The 20,404-nt window shown below is 37.5% G+C and overlaps 1 protein-coding gene across 1 annotated transcript; it reads left to right on the top strand.

Moving 5' to 3' along the window:
- The first annotated feature begins 16,094 nt into the window (after window positions 1–16,094).
- LOC149162923 (transcription initiation factor TFIID subunit 15b-like) lies at window positions 16,095–19,809 on the top strand. Its single transcript, XM_089437453.1, has 6 exons — window positions 16,095–16,374; window positions 16,649–16,808; window positions 17,117–17,912; window positions 18,716–18,866; window positions 18,984–19,068; window positions 19,478–19,809. Exons 1-6 carry the CDS (start codon window positions 16,287–16,289, stop codon window positions 19,665–19,667), a joined length of 1,470 nt encoding a protein of 489 aa, XP_089293579.1. The 5' UTR covers window positions 16,095–16,286; the 3' UTR covers window positions 19,668–19,809.
- Window positions 19,810–20,404: the final 595 nt, after the last annotated feature.

The raw sequence follows: 20,404 nt of genomic DNA, 5'->3' as shown, positions 1-20,404 counted from the left end.
TTGAATGATCATGCTAGTTGAAGGTATGGTAATGTATTAATACTTCATAGTGTTTGGTGTTGTTAAGGTTGTCCCAAATGCCAAGAGGTGTAAGTCAATTCAGCCTCCAACACACAGTTACTTGCGACTTGCAGGCTAGTTGGTGAACATAAGAGTCTAGAGGTACTGCGTAGTGCATAGTCCTAGGATGATGGTTAAGTTTCTATCTGATGGGTGTTTAAGCCTTACCCTAGAGGTGGAAGTCTAGTGTCTTACACTCTTAAAAATATCATCAGACTGCAGAAACCTAGTTCTGACAGACACCCATTAGTATCTCGAGTGAGAATTCACCCACATCATGACTGTTTTTGAAAGGGTTGATGTTGAGTGGGTTTTGTTGGTCAACTACGTAGCAAGTCACGAGTTTGTTAGAATATCATGCTCCAACACACCCTTCCACATGGAATTAGCAAAAGGGAATTTTAAAACTAAACGATCCACTCCTCATAGGTCGATACACACATGGTGCATCTACTCGGACCATAGAAACCATGCCTACAAAGGTTATCCCATGTGTGTATCTGATTGCGCTTAGTCAACCAAGCAAACACTTTTAGTTTTAATGGACAATTCCATTGCCAGATATGAGAAAACCACTTTTAGTTCGTGGAAACTTGTGGCCTATGTTACAAAGATATTTAAAATTATGAGTATGTATTTGATTTAAGGTTTTGGAAGTGTTTATTTTGTCAAGGAAGTAATAATGTAAAGATGTTGTGTATGGTGATATCTTTATTTTTATTTTAAGTTAATTTGTTTTACTTCAAAATAGCAAAATACATCATTCCATCCATAAAAAAATCAGCACATTAAAAGACAATATACTTACTATAGTCTTGGTTTTAGGACCGAGGATTAATCATGGATTTTTCCCTTTTTCCTTTTCTCTTGCGGATGTCAATCCATTTTGAGGAGTTATAAGGAATAGATGTAGAGGAGACATTGATGACATTTCTCTGAGACAATTCCATTGCCAAAGGTTCTAAATTATTTTTTGTTTACTTATAACTATCTAATTTATCTAATGAATATGTTTGTGCCCACTCATTGACGAGGCCAAAATTATGGTTGTGTCTATTTAATTTTTAGTTGAAGGTTGGGCCTCCTCAGTTGAAGGACGAGATGGCTTTACATGTGGCTGAGCTAAGTATGAAGTAGTTGATTTGATGGGAGGTGTCTTCTGTTGTTTTATGTTGTCCTTCTTGTGAGTCAAAGTATTCTTAGATCCTTTTGTATCCTTTGCATCTTTCCAACCATGACTCTTTTCCTTAGCATTCAGGTGGGGATAGGACCCATGAGAGAAAGGGTAGGTATTATGAAGATGATTGGGTTGTTGACAAATCCTACATTGTTAAATGGTAATTTCATTGTCCACTAGTTGCTAATAAACCTTGCCCCTCCACTTGAGAATGATTTTATTAGGCAACCCTTTGATGAGATCTACTTTAACACATATGCAAACAAATGTGACTTTCCTTTCACAATCATTTGATTATCTATTTTAATGAAGTGTCCTATTAAGTTTCCCACGTCGGTAAAGATATCTGATTATATCAAATGAATGGGCAAGTTAGGAACCCTTACCCACAATAGAGTGGCCAAAGCCATCATGAAAAAGAGGGTTAAATTCATGGAACCATGGTTGAAATGAGAGACCAAAATGACCCCAAAATAAGGGACCCTAATTAGAAACATTTTGTTGGTCATCTATATTTTTGAGGAGTAATATAAAGAATCCTTTTGGGAAAAAATACAAATATGTATTTGAGGACCAGTTCTGGTGCACCCATTTTCGAAGAGCAGATGTTGATGGTCGCAATCCATTAAAATGGAAAACAATTGCCTATCATTCATAATCTATGAAAATGAAATTGTTTACAATATTATCCACTCCAAGAGATGTAATGTTTGTTTCCAGTTCCACAATGAAAGCTAGCCTTGAGAGATATTTGGGATTTGGAGATAAAATTCATTTATGTAGGGTTTCCTTAGAGGATTTTGATTGGGAGGAGCAGGATGGACCCCAACCTTTGGCTCTACCTATTAAACTTAAGACTAGATAAATAAAGACATCCTTGGCTATGTTGTACTCTCTAAGGGATTTCAGGTATTGGAGCTTCTTACCTCCATGTACAAGCTTAATACTACAATAGGGGAGTCCCATCCGATCTTTAATTATGGATGCAAGTGAGGAGTCCATATTTGTGGCTTAGACCTTCATATAGAGGGAACCCCTAATCTTAGCCTAAAAAAGAATGTAAAGTTCATAGGAACTGTGGATATGGTCTCATCTTGAATGTAGGAAGAACCATATGGTACCTGAGATTTCCTCTAATCTAAAATATTTTGAGGCATATTGGGTTCCTTCATATCTTCCTTTGTAAGCAAATTGTCCTCATTGATGAGATTGTATAGGTTATCCCCTAATTGAACCTTAGTCAACTCCTCCATATCATCTGTCAATTTATCAATGCCCCACTACATTGATGCATGTGAATCCTGATCAAACAAGATATCCTTAGCTAACTCCATCACTAAGGTCTTATTGTTAATTACCATGGATGAGATCAACCCTAGGGTTTTTGTCAAACACTTGATCTACACATTGCGTTTCACAAGATCGAAAGGGGTTACCCCCATGTAGGTGAGACCATAGCTGAGAATTCTTGTTGGCGTGCGGGATTCAAATAAATGTCATATTTTCTATGTAACAACTCCAAGTTAAAATTTCATGTAATAAAAGTTAATAAAGGAAAAATAAGATCATTGTCATGGGACACTTATTCCAAGTTGAATTTTGGGAAAAATATCCTAGTGGGCATCACTTGTTGTGTTTATGGCTAAGGGGAAATTGGCAAAGGAAATGGACAAGACTTTGAAAAGGAAAAAAGGCATTTTTGCCATATTTTTTAATGAAAATAAAGGGAATTAGGAGAAAAGGGAGGTGAAATTTCATAGGTTCCATGTGAGGGGGAAATGAAGGAAAATAATGGAAAAATGAAGAAATTAGAGGCATCAAGAATAAAAAGACATCATAGCATCAGTTGGTAGCCTTTTGTCAGTTTAGTTTTGGAGTTAGTCTTAGAGAGGAGAAGAGCACCAAGAGGAGAAGGAAAAGCAAGCAAGAAAAGGAAAGAAAAGGAAGGACAAGGAAGGCAAAGGAAGCAAGGATCAAGAAAGGAAAGGTTGGATCAGGCAGCTTCAGTGGGAATACTTGCAGGTAACAAATTGCATGTATGATTTCCTAGTTGGTTTTGGCATGCATGGCATATGCATGTGTGTATTTTGGTTTCTTTGTTGTTGGTGGCATGGATTTTTCTAGGTTTTGACAGTGGTTTTAGCCTTGCCTTGCCATTTCCAGATAGCCATGGTGTGATGGGATTCTTTCTCAGTTGAGCTTTGGATTATCGAAAGGTTTTGGATCTGGGTGAGGTGGTCTTGGGAAAATCCCAAGGGTTGGGGTGGAGATGGTTTTCTCTGGGAAGCCCTCAACAGGTGGGTGGGGACGAGAAAATTACTCAAGGGATGGTGAAAGAATTATGAGGAATCCAAGCTTAGTTTTGTTTTGTGATCTCAGTATTGGTTTAGGTGAGATTACGGTATGGTAGGGTGGACGTGGTTTAACCTCTGATTCCCTTGGTTATTTATGTATTAGTTTATCCCATGAGATCCCACATTCATGCTTGGAATATGGCACAAGAGTGATTGGCTGAAAGAAATATTTGGTTCATCCCAATCTATGGTTGGGGGTTACGTGAAAGTCCTTGACTTGGTTGGCTTTTTCTTATGGTTAATAAGAGATAAGTTCCTCTTGCTTTTAATGAGTAAATATACTTGTTATTACGCGGCTTTAATGGTTGTTCTATCATTGTTATTTATTTGGTTGTATGTTGGTTATACACATTGTTAATTGACATATGTAAGTATGGATCTTATCAAATTTCCATTAATGAATGTCTGGTTAATGAATGCATGGCCTAATCGGTGTTATGAAAACTATTTTGAGAAGGAATTGTTCCTTCTTGTTAAACCTTAGATAAGTTTCAGATACCTATGTTCAGATTTGCATTCATGACCTGTAAGTTGCATGTTTACCATGTATTTGATGGAATGTCAGTCCTAGTTGGGAGGGGTCAGGTCAAGTCCCAATCCAAGTTTTGGTTTATAAGCTTTGTTTCTATGTCATTTATAATTTCTATAAGTTTCATTGAGTTCTGGGTAGAGGATTGAGTCCTGACCTTGAAGAAGTTGCTTAGAATTCAGGGTTGCTGGCATAAAACTGATTGGAAAAGTTCACATTCGCTGGTAGGCAGGCCTATGGGAGTGACTGGAGCTTTACATTCGATTTCATGCCATGGTTAGGGAGAAACTGAGGCTCTAGGTAAGTGAAAAAGAGAGTTATATCAGGGACTGGCCACTTGGAGGGGTTGGGTTGCTCCTGGAGATCCTGTAGCACCTGAGGGAAGTCAGTAAGGTCTCAAGTTGTCAACTCCATTTTCTTAAGATCATATAGGAGGTTGAATCTTAAGAAGTTGGAGTCTTCTGCTAGAGGAAGTGTTCTCAATTGTGTTCCTGGAATTCTTCCAAAACTGGCAAGAAGCTGAAGTCTTCTGCTAGAGGAAGTGTCCCAGATTACCAACTGAAGGCATGTTCACGGGCATCTTTGTCTCTGGCTACAACTCTGAAACTGGTGTGGCAGGTTGTGGCTCAGGCTCGCTTGATGTGGCTTTGAAGCTTGTAGATGACCATCATTTCCCCCCTGTCAGATACAAGGTGAGAGGATGGAGAAAACTCAACTGCAAGACTGTTCAATACTCTGGAACAAGTTCTGACATGTGTTTGGAATATCTTCTTGGTTGTTGATGCCCATTACCAAGAAGCGATCCATCCAAGATGAATCTTTGTTCTTGCATGACGTTTGTTTTTGAAGCATCTGTGTGAAGAATGGCTGGTTTTAGGACAATGCTCACATGGATGAAGATCAAAACAGTGATCTTTCAGATAGCCAACTCGGTCACAGTGTTGGCATTTTATGATCTGTTGTTGTTGTTGCGGTGGAAGAGGAGTAGAATCTGGAACAGCTGGAGGTGAACTGTCATGAATGAATCCCACACTCTGAAACTGAATGGGCTTGGAGTAGTCCGGAATATGAAAGGACAAGTCCTTGTCATATCCAAGACCAGTTATATGCTTGTTGTGGACAAGCTGTTCCCAAGGTCTGATGATGGGCTTGGGAAGTGCAGACTGAGTTTCTGCATCTGCATGTACAACTGTTGTTGTATTAGGTACTGAATCTGAATTTGCAACATTAATGTTTTGTTGTTTATGGGAGTCTGTTTCAATTTTCTGAACAGAAACAGGTTCAGAATGATGACTCCACTGCTGTAATTCTTCCTGCTGTAGTTGAGATTCAAGCTGCAAAAATTCAATCTGTTCTTGTGCATATTGTAGACATGTCTGAATTTCTGAGAGAGAGCCTTTGTTGATTTGGAATGTTTCATCAACAGTAGATTGTATAAGAGTTTTCATGAACTCTAATACTTTAGTAATTGTAGCCATTTTTCTCAACACTTAGAAATGCACCACTAGAAGCTTGTTTTAGTATGAGTTGAGGTGAAAATGTACCCTAAATAATCACAATGCTTGCAACAAAATTCTAATACATCTTCATAAACATGTTAAACATTAGAGACCCATCATTCCAAGGTGCATGTATAACCAACATTGGCTTTAAAGGCTCAACGTAGCACTCAACCATCAACACAATTCAATAACAATTCTATACCAATCCAAAAGACATGATTTCAACGTATAGCCTTCAACGCTATATGTGAAGAGCACCTTCAATGAACATGTAAAGAGTGAGGACACATGAATCATATAACCAGCGCATGAACTAGTGTACATGCATGCTATCCAATCATATAATACAACATATAGGAGGCATATATTCTCTTCACAGGAACTCTTTTGTCACAAGTCAGCTTCAATGTACATAGAACACAGACCAACCAGCAGCAATATATTAAGTAACTTGATAATTGTGTTTGAGCTCCTCCAAGTACCACACACAAACACTTTATAATTCAGATTAGATCAGAAAGATGAACTGTGGAAAAAATTCAATTCATATACCATGAATAACTCAATGTTTCACCACACACTAAATTTGTTCTGTTCATGCAAATTCTTCGTCTCCCATGTGCAGCAATAATATAGACCTCCAGTCGATTATGAGCAAGGAACGTTGTGTTAAAAAATCCATTCAACGCAATTTAATGCCATTCAATAAAATGGCAGTTTAATACCATATAAACAGCGTTAATATGCAGATTAAGAGAGCCGTGGAATATTAAATAAATCCACAGCGTTATACCATAGTTCAATATACCATTCCACAGTGTTTGAAGTTATTTGTTGTTTGAATAGTAAGCCAGCAACAGACGTTACTCAACAACCATTCGAAATTTCAACACTGATGTTGTCCATCCTCGAATGTTAAACTCGCCATCAACCGAGTAACAGAGTGCGTTACTGTCCTTTCCGTGTCCGCTGTCACCACGTTTCCACTGTGCAGAGCAGCCACACCATTACGCAGAAGGTCTCCGGTTTATATCCAGCAGGGTATTGTGCAACATGTCAGGCCATCATTCAACGTTTCAGGCCATCATTCAACGTTTCAATAGTGAGTTTGCAGCAGAGGCAGCGCTGGAAAGGTAGCGCGTTATGGACAGAGATGAGTTTGCAGAGAATATGAAACGGTTTTGAAGTCTGAGCGTATGCAAAAAATCATAAATAGAATATGTCAGGGCAGCGCAGGTGTGGCAGACAGAACTATAGAGAGAGCAAACAGTAACTCCACAAAGCAAACAACTCGGGTAGGAGATAACTCAGGCAGCAACAAAAATGAGTGGGTTCCGTTTCACCTTCCTCAAGACACCCGTCCAGCTACTCAACCGACGATTTCAACGGTCTTGAAAAATAACTCACGCACATAATGCATGCTCAGCAAATGCCAAATCCAAAACCTCATTCGCTGGCAAATTCACACTTTAACATTTGCATGCGGAAGCATTTAAAACATGTGATTCAAAACCAGAATCCAACTTTAAATTTTAAGCTTCAATATAACATCAGTCCCACATGTCGAATAGTATTGAAACTCACCTCACACATTCAGACCAAATGCCAATAACCTTTGGTTCATCACTTTATGGTTTATGAAAACCATATCCATTTCTCTATGATCAATCATTCAAAAGCTTATCAAACAATCCAATAACTCTCATTATATATGGTCGGATTCAATTAAAGATTGCACCCTTACTTTTATATTCAACCTGGCAACTTATATAATTTTAACCCCAATGCTTAATTCCCACACGTTTGCTAATTAACTTTAAACACATTACTCAGCTTTCATTTCATTTATCCCAACCTGTTCGAATTTCGGCAATATATCAATCTCTGGACTGCCTTCAAATTCTGGAGTTCACTAGCAATCGAACCATTCAATTCCACTGCGCTTTCATTCAATGACAGGTCGATATTAACACATCGATTTGTATAAATTCCATTCTTTCGTTTTTCCAATTCCGATTTTCTTCAATATCTGAATCTACAGCTTAAATATCTCAACACGATTTCAAACATTTTTCATAACAGTTCAACTCAATGCTCATTAAACAATTGCGCCTTCTATAAAATCGACTCTCCAAGTCGATGTGCCAACGCATTCAACAATGTTCAATATGTCAATAAACAGTGTTCTACTTCAGTCGACTATAATGCCAAATAATATGTAAATAATCGACCCCCAAACAGAAACTTCAAGGCCCTTCGAAAAAGATGCAAACCAGACTGAACTTTAATCATTGCCTTCTCTGCTGTAACACTACGGCATGATCTTGGTGTTACCAATTTAAACACCAAAGGTTTAATGCAAACTTACCAGATTCGATTTCAACGCAGCTGCTTCTCTCAGTATTCCGTCACATAGCTGCACTTCCAATGTGTTATCCAGTTCTCACAACGCAACCAAACAACGTGTGATCTTAAATTAAATTCAATTGAAGTTTTATGCAGCACGCATTGAACATCGTGCACAAACTCAACGCTAACACAGGAAATGACAGTATGGACAGATGTGCAGTGTTGGCAAAGGTAGGTTATTTCAGGTCTGAGGGGAATAAGGCAGAGTCAAAGGTCAGGTAACGCAGAACTGACATATATATAGAGACCACAAAACAAGTGGCTCAAATTGGAGCAGGACCAGCAATCGCCTGCTCTGATACCATTTTAAACACACATGGACAGCAAGGACAATATGAAAGATAATCAGGAGAGTACAATTTTTATTAACAAGAGATATACATTTATAGTACATTATGTGACTCTTGGGTTTCACATCCCAAGGTCCCTTGGACTACTTTGTCTATTCAGCTTCCACACTAACCCATTGAGGATTAGGTGTCCAACAAAAAGAAAGTCTTCTATGGCATACTTGTTACTACAATTATCATATATGAATATAAGTTTTAGATAGCACCCTTCCTAGAAAAATTAGAAGAAAATTTGAGAAAATCTAAAAACATTTTATTATATATAATCTTAAAATTACAAGCAACATACTTTATCAATTATTTCCATCCATTGAGACTAGCCCTAGAATTAGGCACATAATCTACAAGAACAAGATAATTATATGGAAAAAAATGTTTATCAATATAGATTCAAATTCCTAGAAAGTTAACCAAGGCTTATTAAGAGAGTCACATATAAATATGTTAATTCTTAGTTAAACTATTAAAAAATGAGGGAAAACAATTTTACAAAATATTATACCATTAAAAATATTATTCAAACTAAATTTGATTGTGATGTAATGAAGAGATAAAAAATAAGATAAAGTTAACCCCAACTTAAAAGATCAAAAATAACTTTAAAGTATAACTAAATTGCAAAACAAATTTACCTTATTCAAATAAAAACTAATTCAATTGATTCTCATAATATTTATAATGAAAATGAAACATGGTATAAAAACACATCTAAACACCATGAAAGGAGGCACACATCTATACTTGAGACTAATTCAACTCATTCTCATAACATTTATAATGAAAATGAAACATGGTATAAAAACACATCTAAACACCATGAAAGGAGGCACACATCTATACTTGAGGTTATATGGCTTTTAGCTCTGTTTGGGCACACATATACACATATGATCCAAGTTGTACGCACATTATGGTTACCATCATTGCGCGTCTTTGTTTAGTGATGGTGTTTTGGTATTTTGGTTTTTGTTTAGTGATGGTGTTTTGGTATTTTGGTTTTGTTTAGTGATGGTGTTTTGGTATTTTGGTAATGGTTCTGAGCATGTCCTTTTGGTGTTGGCATTTTGGTCTTGTTTGAGGGTCTTTATTTAGTGATGTTTTGGTATTTTGGTAATGGTTCCGCGCATGTCTTTTTTGTGTTGGCATTTTGGTATTGTTTGTTCGGTGTTCTATTGGAGGGCCTTGGGCTTTATGCTCTAGTGTATCTTTCATTTCCTATATATTATCATATTTATTTATTTCTAGTGTTTCTATGCTTATGAAAATTCTAAGGTTGATGGAAGTTTTGTGGTGGGCGCTCGCCTCTTTATTTGGGTGTGTAATTTCTCTAGTTTGCCTCTTCATGCATGTCTGTAATTTGCATGGTGAAGCTAGTTTTTTGCTATTGTGCTTCAGTGTTAGTATGGCCCTTGTCTGTAATTTGCATGGTGAAACTAGATTTTTGCAATTGTGCTTCAATGTTAGCATGGCCCTCTTCTAGCCTTTATCTCTATTGTACTCACTGATGTAAAGATTTTTTTTATAATAGAAATATTTGTGTTTATTTAAGAAAAACAACAACGATATTTGTGTTTATTTAAAAACAACAACAACAACAACAACACCAGAAAAGGAAAAATCTTTATGATATTAAGAAGAGAAAAACAAAAAACATTTTTGAAAAAATATATATATATAATGTTTTTGAAAAAAAAAAAAAAAAAAAAAAAAATATATATATATATATATATATATTGTTGAGAACTTTTGGAGACCTGTGTATTTTGTTAGAAGATGGGTGAACACTTCACCCATCTTCAGGGGCAAGAAGCTTATATATCTATATATATATATATATATATATATATATATATATATATATATATAGAGTATTCATTCATTCATTCTCATTCTCTCATACTCTTTCACACTTAGAGTATTCTTGGAGCACTTTGGCATATAATGGATTTGGAGAAAGAAGGCAAAGGAAAGCGCAAGGAAACAGTTGGATCAACAACTACAACTGGATTTCTTTGCAGGTAATAGGTTGCATGTGTGATTTCTTTGTTGATTTATGGATGCATGGTATATACATGTGATTTTCTAGTTATGTGTTGTCATTGGCATGGAGATTTGCCTGGATTGACAGTGGTTTAGCGTTGCCTTGCCATTTCTTGGATAGCCATGGCGTTGTGGGTTTGTCCACTTGATTCTTTTCAATTGGTGCTCTTATGGTTGTGGGTTGGAACAAACACTGTGAAAACCTTTGAACAATTTGGGTTGAGTTACTAGTCTTGGAGCCTAGGTTGGGGCAAACACTCCAGAGCTCTTAGTGGGTTGATATAATAGTCCCTGGAGCCGGGTTGGACAAATGCTCTAGAGCCCTAAAAGGCTATGGGTTGAGTTATTAGTTCATGGAGCCCTGGACAACTTGGGTAGAGACTGATCTGGTTGGTGTTAGTGATGTCTGATCGTGGAGGTGGAATCACTTTGGTTGAGGGTTGAGGTGGTTTGGTCTATGGAAGCCCTCGTTTGGTTTTGTCTCGATTATTCCATGAGATCCCACATTCATGCTTGAAATATGGCACGGTGGTGATTGTTTGAAAGAGATATTTGGTTCAGTCCAATCTATGGTCAAGTGATACGTGGAAGTCCTTGACTTGGTTGGTATTTTCATATGTTAATATGAGACCATTTCCTTATTGTGGACTATGAGCATTTTGTTGAGATTGCAACAAGATGATGGAGCTTAGTGAAAAGAGTCGCCTTCACTAAGTGGGCCCGCAGGCTATTTGGCGCAAGTCTATTTTTTAGACTATGTCTATTTTTAGACATGTGGATCATGTCTATGGATTGCAGGTTGCTGTTTATGGATGATTGATCAAGTTGGGAAAAATAGATGGACTTCTATTTTTGATGAAAGTGTGAGTGATCAAAGTCTATTTTTAGACTAGCTGTCAAAAAATAGAAAAGTCAAATATTATTATCTCACAATAATATTTGGACTATAAACTTAATCTTATTCTCTTGGAGCACTTCAGTTTGAGCTACAGAGGTGGCACATGCAGCTGTCAGAAGGAAATACGCTTTTCTTATGAGTCAGTTGAGTTGTTGCATGCATGACTTCAGTTAGAACTCAATCAGTTGAGTTTGGTGGAGTTGATTGTGGAGTTGATGGAGTTGTGTTCGGTTTAGCTTTGTTAAATTGGTAGTATTTAGTCTAACTGGCAAATAGACTAGAGATGAGTTGGGTGAATTAGTTATTAATTAATTCACAAGTTATTAACTCATAATACAACTAATGAATACATCAGTTAACTCAGTTGCATGTCAGTGCATGTTCAGTTCAACAGGGACAGGTGGTAGAGAATCAGATTGCTATCAGTTGTGACTATAGTTGTGCACCAGATCTTGCACAATCAAGGGATTGAGTATACCAATGAGTTTGCTACGTATTTGCCCACATTATAGCTTGTGCTCACGTCCAACAAAGAGTGAGTGACTATTTTGCAGGTGAAAAACGAGTTTGGTAAGCCATTCTCATTAGTTCTTGAGCAGGTATTGAGCAGTGGAGGCAGGCAAGCAGTGGAAGAGATTTGGAGATCAGATCTGAGTTGTATTGTGTGTAACAAAGGTGGAGATACTTGTGAGAAGTATTATGCTGTGTAATGTTACATGACTCAATCATTAATATACAGATAGTTGGGGTTTTTAGCGAGATGCTTTCCCCGGGATACATACTGTGTTAATGTGTGAATGCTCTTGATGTTTTATTGTTATTGATGCTGCTATATTGATGATCAACGTAGAGGAGCTTATGTATTGTGTATGTTTTTCCGCAATAGTACATAATCAGGATAATCTCCATTGAATATGTGTTAAATTATTCAAAATTTCTACACATTTGTAGCGATTATGTTGGAGATATTATGGTTAAGTTGCTATGGTTTCTATGTTGGTTATATGATCTGTATTATTTATGGCTCTTTTCATGAATTCTTTAGTTATTGATTGGTTGACGAATATATGGACTAATAAGTGTTGTTGTAGTTATGTGGAGAAGGCATAGAGCCTTCTTGGTGATTCTCAGATGAATCTCAAACTATTATGATTAGATATGCATTCATAACCTGTAGCTTACATGTTTGCCATGTGTTTGTTGAAATGCCTAATATGTTCCAGTTTGTCTAGGTCAAGTTTGATTCGAGATGGAATGTTTAGCTTTGTTATCATGTCAATAATGATTTTGGAAAGTGTTAGGAAATTATGGGCAATGGTCTGGAGCAGGGGCTGAAAAGGTGGCTCAAATCTCGGGACCGCACCCTCTGAACTGGGTGTTGATTTGGGGTACCATTGAATGTGCTCTAGCCACGAAATTTGGTGGAGAGGTTGGGGCACATGAGATATCCAATACCCAGAAAGGGTTTGGGTAGGTTCTTAACAGTTCATGAGATATTAAAATAATTAATATTTTTAATGGAGTCCCTAAGTCTAAACTTAGGGAAAATAAAATATTAATGTGTATTAATATGAAACTATGTTAGAATGGTCCAAAAGACATGGATCAAGCCAGATCTAATCTTAGTCATTGATTAGGGACTTAATCTTGGTCGTTGATATGTCAAGAGGAAAATTATAAGAGGAGGCTTGAGGGTCACTTGGAGAACACACCAAAGTGATCAGTGATTCTATTCTCTAGAGTGGGGTTTGCTAAGAGAGATAGAATTAATGATTGAGAGTTGTAGTTGAGGGGCATTGAGTAAAAAGAAACAAAGAGGCAGAGATAGTGTTGGAAGAGCAACGCAGTAGCCAGAAAGAGAGAGACGCAGAGCATTTAGAGCTCACGCAGGGCCACACAGAGGCAACCAAGAGCTGCGCAAAGCCTCAGAGAGGCCAGTGTTGTTGACGCAGAGGGACAAAAGGTTAACGCAGGGCCTCCCAAGGCTAATGCAGACCCATTCAGGGTGACACAGGGCCAGCGCTAGGCAGAGAGGGGCTGATGCAGTCCAAAAAGGGCATACGTTGGGGTTTTTGGGGCAGATTGGTGTTGAGAAGCTGTTGGAAGGATTATCCGAGGTTTCAGCCAGGAGATTTGTCTCAAACTGAGAGGTATTACTGCCAAGAAAATTCTTTGTTGGGTAGGCCAGTTTCAACACCCGGATTGTACTTTGACATTGCTTAATAAGAAAACCCTCAGATCGTTGCACCGATTTTCCCACATTGGGTTTTTCTAGGGACATTAGTCCAAAAATAATGGTGTCATATGGTGTGTTTGTTTATGTTTCTTTTAGTTGTTGATCTGTAATATGTTGAGCATGCACTAGTGTTTATTTTCAGCATTTACATTGTAAATAACTTATTAAGTAAATTAACAAGTAGATAGGAATAAATCAGATAAAGTGCATGGAGGGTTTCTAACTAAGTAGACTTAGAAACTTCAACACTGGGCAAGTTAGGTCATAATCGCATGGAGGAAGTTGTGCATACGGTTGGAGGCCTATAACCACACCTAGGCCTTGTCATGCATGCAATTGGTAGGCTAGGTCAGTGAAAAAGAGCCCCAACTCAAGGTTTGGTCATTTGGGGTGGTCCTTTGGCCTCTGTGTGTCATTTAGCCTTAAGGGATTATGTGAGTTGTCAGTTTGTGGCAAGTGTGTAGGCTCCATTTCCTTAATTGGAGCTTGGAGGTCAGGTCATGTCATAACAACTCTTTGTCTCATGTTTAGCCTAGAAGGCAAGTGAATTTGGGTAAATTTGGGAGGGGGTGGTTACATAACCCTCAGGGATACATCCCTTAACCATATTACATATGCTAACTCACACTTATAATCAATAGCCCTGAACCTTATAGATTGAACCCCTAACCTATCCAACCTTCGCAAAAGATATAAACCTAATCCATATATTCATAAAAGCTAAAACTCTCAACCCCTTAACATTATAAGACATAACCTTTAGCTCTTATAATACACATTCCTTAAGCCTAGACTCATGTAACCCTCATGACCCTTATCTCTTATAATTATTAACCCTAACCTTAATACCCTTATAGCCCTTAACCATTATGATGATGACATTAAGGCTAAAGATGATGAGGCCAAAGAGTACGATGACAAGAATGTCAATGACAATTATGTGTTTGTGATATATCTTAACAAGTTGTATGTTGTTGTGTTTATTATCCATGTTGTTAGTTTAGTTAACTTGAATTGATTAAAAGATAATTAATGGATTATGCATTCCTAATGAATATTTACTATTCTACACAGTAATGACATTCCAATTACCACACACATCTCAGGTCCTATTAGAAGGTTAAATTTGAAGATGCACTAGATTACATCAATATTGTGTTATACACCTTTTGAGACCTTAAGTATACAATAAAGCAAACACACATCATTTTACTTGCATTGTTGTTAATTTAAGCTCATGTGGGTTGACTCTCATCCTTATAACTATGCATTTACAACTGATACATGATTTAATCCATTATATTCTAGTGGTCAAGTGGTGTATTACATTTGAGGACCCAAAATGAGGCACTTCTAACCAACTAGGGACCAAACCAAATGCAGGAAGCCTAAGCCAATCTAATTGCTTGGAAGATGTCTCAAATGATGAAACTAAAAGCTCTAGCATGCCAAATATACAACCAATGGGCAAAGATGAAGGGAAAAGACAAAAGGGGACCCTATCATAGCATTATATATAATGTGGATGACAAGTAACTTAATGGAGGAGGCCCCAATGCAAGAGAGCCATTGCCAAGATGGATGGAAGATCCTTGCTAACATCCATTGGTGGGTCATGTACAAAATTAACACCCCATACACAATAACCTCGAGTGTGTATATGTGGTGTGAAATCCATACAATACATAAACCGTGAATATAAGGCATTTCAAAGCCATACTATAAAACAATTTCTCAATAAAAAAACACAACCTTTTAAACACTAAAATCAAATGTTGATGGTTTAATTATAAATCCCCAAATGCATGGACATGAACATCTAAACCCTAGAACAAAACATTAACTGTTATTATGACATTTCTACCATTACATCACCATAATAACATTTCTACCATTGCATCACCACATCTCACTTTAAATACTTACTTCAAACACCCAACATAACTTTTCAATACCTTACACATTAAAATGAAATACTCTAATATATTTTATTATTATATATTTCCATATATTTTATATTTTATTATTATTATTATTTTTTATTGTAATATATTTCAATATATTTTATATTTTATTATTATTATTATTTTAAATTATAGATAAAAATAGCAACTCATCGTGTTAAGAGATCCTTTGAAATAAATTTGAACACCAATTAAACTAAAAAACATATCTTTACAAAAAAACTATGTCTTTATTGACAAAAAAATACATATCTCTACCGAAATAAAAATAGAGATAATTCATTAGAGATAACCCTTCACCCCATTACTCTTGTAAAATGGGGAAATACATTTGTTTGGCCGACGCGTTCATTAGACGTGACCCTTCACCCCATTCCTCTTAAAAAATGGGGAACCAGAAGATATAAAAATACGAAGTTACAATTTAGAGTACATTCATTTTATTTGTGGGGAGATCTACTTGCGAACTCCGGTGGCAAGGGAAGAACCACTTACACGTGCCAGTAGAAGACCTAGAGCTTTCATCTCTAAAAGATATATTTGGCCTTAGCTGCGGCTCATTTCTAAGTCTCTTCGAGGTTTTTCAGATAGTTATCAGTTTGTGGGGTTTTCGGGACCTAAACAGAGAAACTCATTTTATTTCATTTAATCTGTGTCTCATCTTTCGTCTTTTATTTTGATAGATCAAGTGTTCGAATCCTCATAACGAAATCCACACAGTGAAAACCCAGTCTTTGCATTTGCAGTCTCTGGATCGATCAATAAATATGTCGGGAGTGAATGGCCAGGACGTGCCGGCAGGCGGCGTTCCTGATGATGGGAAAGGATATGGCGGTTATTCTCAAGGAGGCAGAGGTATGAACTTCATTATTTTTAAGAAGAAAAAATCTTGGTGTTTTCTTTTCTCTTTTTTAACTGTTTCGTAGTATCCTGTAAATCCTATATTACTGATCTCTATATTGGACTACGAAAACACATACTATTACTATATTTTGTTGGCCCTTAGGGTTATGAAAGGGTTATGGGGTATCTGTGACAGCGGCTGTAAGACCTTTGGTTGAGGCAAGATTTGTGTATTAGGTATCTTCTAAATTTTTATAACTGTAATTTATTATATTTTGCTTTGAAGGTCGGTTTGGGGGAGGCGGTGGAGGTTATCAGTCCGGCGACAACAGTGGTGGAGGGGGCGGAGGCTACAGAGGAGGAGGAGCGGGAGGAAGAGGAGGCCCTGGTGGAGGACCCGGAGCAGCCCCAAAACGAGACGGGGATTGGGTTTGCCCTAATCCAGGGTTAGATCTTTCATTTCCTTTTTACCAGTTTATATATTTTTCTTTGAATTTGTGCGTATTTTTGTTTCACACTAGGTTTCCCGAAGAATGGCCAATTCTTATTTGTTTGCTTCCTTTAACTTTTAACAACATTCTGGGACCTATCCTGCACGTACGAGTTCTTATGATAAAATTTGATAATTGAATTTATTCGGATTTCAATGTTCTGTCCTGGTGTTTGAATGCTTGGGATGAAGTTTCATAGTTCATCTGATTATTCCGCTCAAATATCTTGTAGATTCTTACAATATGTGTCTATTTTTGCCCAGTTGTGGCAATGTGAACTTTGCAAGGAGAACGCAATGTAATAAATGTGGAGCAGCCAATACAAGTGCAGGAGGCGAACAGGGCGGTGGCAGTGGTGGCTATGGCAGGGGTGGTAGTTATGGCGGAGGATCAAATAAGGGTGTCGGCGGCCGGGGTGGTGGATCAGGTGGAAATAGTTATGGTGGTGGAAGGGGTGCCTCTGATGGGAGAGGAGGGGGATATGGAAACCAGGGCGGTCAAGGTGCGGCTCCATATGGTGCTGATGTCGGAGGTGGAGGATATGGAAGCCATGCCGGTCCTGCTGCTCCCTATGGTGGTCCTGGTGGTTATGCAGTTCAGTACTCGGAACCACAGATGCCTCCGGCTCCTGTTGGAGGAGGCTATGCAAACCCACCTGCGGCTGGATATGGCGGAACGCCTAGTTACGGAGCTGCTGTTCCACCTCCTGGTGGGTATGGTGCCTCGAATGCCTATCCGCCTCCTAATCCGTCTCCTAATCCGCCTCCTAATAGCTATGGTCCACCTGGTAATTACAGTGCACAAGGGGGTGCTGGTAGAGGTGTGGGATATGATAATTACGGGGCAGAAAAGTCTGGTGGATATCAAGAGCCAAGGGGCAATATTGGTAGAAATGACTCGAGAAATGTGACTAGTAGTTATGGTGTGCCTGCAGAGACAATAAAACAGTGTGACGAAAACTGTGGAGAAACTTGTGATAATTGTCGAATTTACATCTCCAATCTACCTCTTGACGTGACCTCTGACGAACTCAGAGATCTATTTGGAGGAATTGGCCAGGTAAAATAAAAATTCAAGTGTTCAATTTGGATATATTATGGATATAAATTTTCGTTTTTATTTTTTACCCTCAGATGCGTTGCATGTTATATATGTTTAATTTGCCGGTTAGAAAAATATTTATTCTTTTGTTATTCTTCTTTATGCATTGGTTGAATTCCCTTTTTTTTGACATTTGTTTTTTCGTTTGTTATCGTCTCTCTTAGGTGCCTATCAGTGTCTGTCTTCATTGGTTGTATGCCTGCTTTGTTTCATTGTGTCCATATCACTCCAGCTTTTGATTTGGACTTGGCCAAAATTTAGTTAGTTTTTCTAGGCAGCATAACATTTTTTATTTTCCCTGTTTGGGGCCCATGTAAACTTATAAACGGCTCAGGTCCCCTTGTTCAACTTTTTAACCCCATGAAGCTTGGAATTTTCTTTTGTTGGGTCTAAAATGGATGTAAAACTGGTTTGGAGTAAGAATCTAGACTATACAGTATGCGTTGTTGTATGTACAAGATACCATGTTCAGCAGGCTGGGTTGAGTTATCTTCTATAGTGCTTTAAGCCTTCAAGCGAGCAAATTTTCATTTGCCACAAGTATGTGATTGCCAGTATAGTCCAGTGTCAAGATAATAACAGAATTTTTCTAAGACACTCAAGGTTTCATGGAGTTCTTGATATTGTTGTGACATGGTCAAATCTGCCCATAAAACAAACATAAATGTCACAAGGAACTCTTTGTATATTTATAATGATTTCCTTTGCATAGTGATCATTTTTTAATTATTTATTGTTCACTTAATAATCAATTTCAACAGGTTGGAAGAATCAAGCAGAAGCGTGGTTATAAAGACCAGTGGCCTTGGAACATTAAGATATACACGGATGATGCAGGTAACAACAAAGGGGATGCTGTTTTGAGTTATGAAGATCCCTCTGCTGCACATTCTGCAGGTGGATTTTATAATGGTATGTTGTTTTTTCTTGTAGATCTTGTCTGCATTATATTCTCATATGTTTTACAATTTATTTACTCAAAAGCAGTTAGTTTCCTGGTTATTATGTAATTTTATTTTGTATCCACAGACTATGTTATGAGAGGTCACAAGATCGGTGTAACAATGGCCCAAAAATCTGCACCAAGGGCCCCAGCTCCTCAAGGTGGTTATGGGTATGTATTATCATCCATCATATTGCTGCCTATTTTCATAGGTATCAATATTATAGGTTTTGGCGTTTGTGTTTGTGATCATGTTTATCATTATTGCTTTTGTCAGAGAAGTTACGGGAATCGTAAGTTGGTATTGTTGACACTGCCTTCCAATTAATGCCCACATCCCAATGTGTATCTCAACATTACACATTAGTTTGTGTTTGTGATCATGTTTATCATTATTGCTTTTGTCAGAGAAGTTACGGGAATCGTAAGTTGGTATTGTTGACACTGCCTTCCAAATAATGCCCACATCCCAATGTGTATCTCAACCTTACACATTAAAATAGGTTACGGGATTTGTAAATTTGTCTTATTATCAAGATGAATTGATTAGCACTATCATAATCCATTTTTCACTTTGCAGATCTGGAGGTGGTAATAGAGGCAGAGGTGGTTATGGAGAGCGAAACAGAGATGGGTATGGTGGAGAACGAAACAGAGATGGGTATGGTGGAGAACGAAGTAGAGATGGTTATGGTGGAGATAGAGGTGGTTATGGTAGTGGTGGACCTGATAGACGTCCCAGTGGAGGACATCGTTCACGGCCATATTGAAAAGCACGGCCATCATCATTTATTCTTGATGCTTAGCAAAATTATGATAGTAGATGTTCTAAATTGTGTAACAGTTATCTTGTTTTAGCAGTATTGTTCATGAATATTCAAAAATCAATAGAAGGGTAAGTATTTGTTGATAGATGATGGTAAGTACACAACGTAACCCATACTTTATGGAGAAGTTTAAATATAAGATTTTAAAATTAAGATGATGCGGAGAAACCATTCACCCGGCTAGATTGTTTTCATTAGATATATATCACAAATATAATCATGGTTGTGATTGAAAATCTATTTTGTAGTATGATGCAGGCAGATTGAGCGGATTTGGTTGAAAATGTTTCCTTTCCTTTCAAATGATGACGTCTTTCTGTCCTCCCAGTATTGAACAGTAGGTGTAGTCATGTATAAGGTAGGTGGATGCTTTTTTGAACCAATTAAATGTTTGAAATTCTTGATGGTTTTATCGTGGACTCGTATAATTAACCATCTGAATGTCTTGTATAGTGAGGAGTGGTTAACTGGTATGCTGCTTTGTTTGAAATCTTCAGGTGAGTGTACATGTTAACCTTTCTTTACTTTACCTTGTATGTAAAGATTGTTTTAATTTTCTCACCCTAAGATTTTCTCCTAGAATTATAACCTGATGTCTGAGTGCAGATGCATGCAGTTTCTGCTTGATGCATCTGATATGTGCTAAGCAAGGGGTTATTAATAAGCTTGGACAAGCTGGT

This window comes from Pinus tabuliformis, chromosome 5_2 (assembly GCF_031772625.1).
Source record: "Pinus tabuliformis cultivar Carrire ecotype Pingquan chromosome 5_2, CPIR1, whole genome shotgun sequence".
Taxonomy (NCBI): Eukaryota; Viridiplantae; Streptophyta; class Pinopsida; order Pinales; family Pinaceae; genus Pinus; species Pinus tabuliformis.
The sequence above is the reverse complement of the archived record's forward strand: the minus strand, read 5'-3'. Positions and strand labels throughout refer to the sequence as shown.

Coding starts and splice junctions, on each gene's coding strand:
- LOC149162923 (XM_089437453.1), top strand. CDS start 16,287: ATGTCGGGAGTGAATGGCCAGGACGTGCCGGCAGGCGGCGTTCCTGAT. Junction 16,375..16,648: donor TTATTCTCAAGGAGGCAGAG/GTATGAACTTCA, acceptor TTTGCTTTGAAG/GTCGGTTTGGGGGAGGCGGT. Junction 17,913..18,715: donor TATTTGGAGGAATTGGCCAG/GTAAAATAAAAA, acceptor CAATTTCAACAG/GTTGGAAGAATCAAGCAGAA.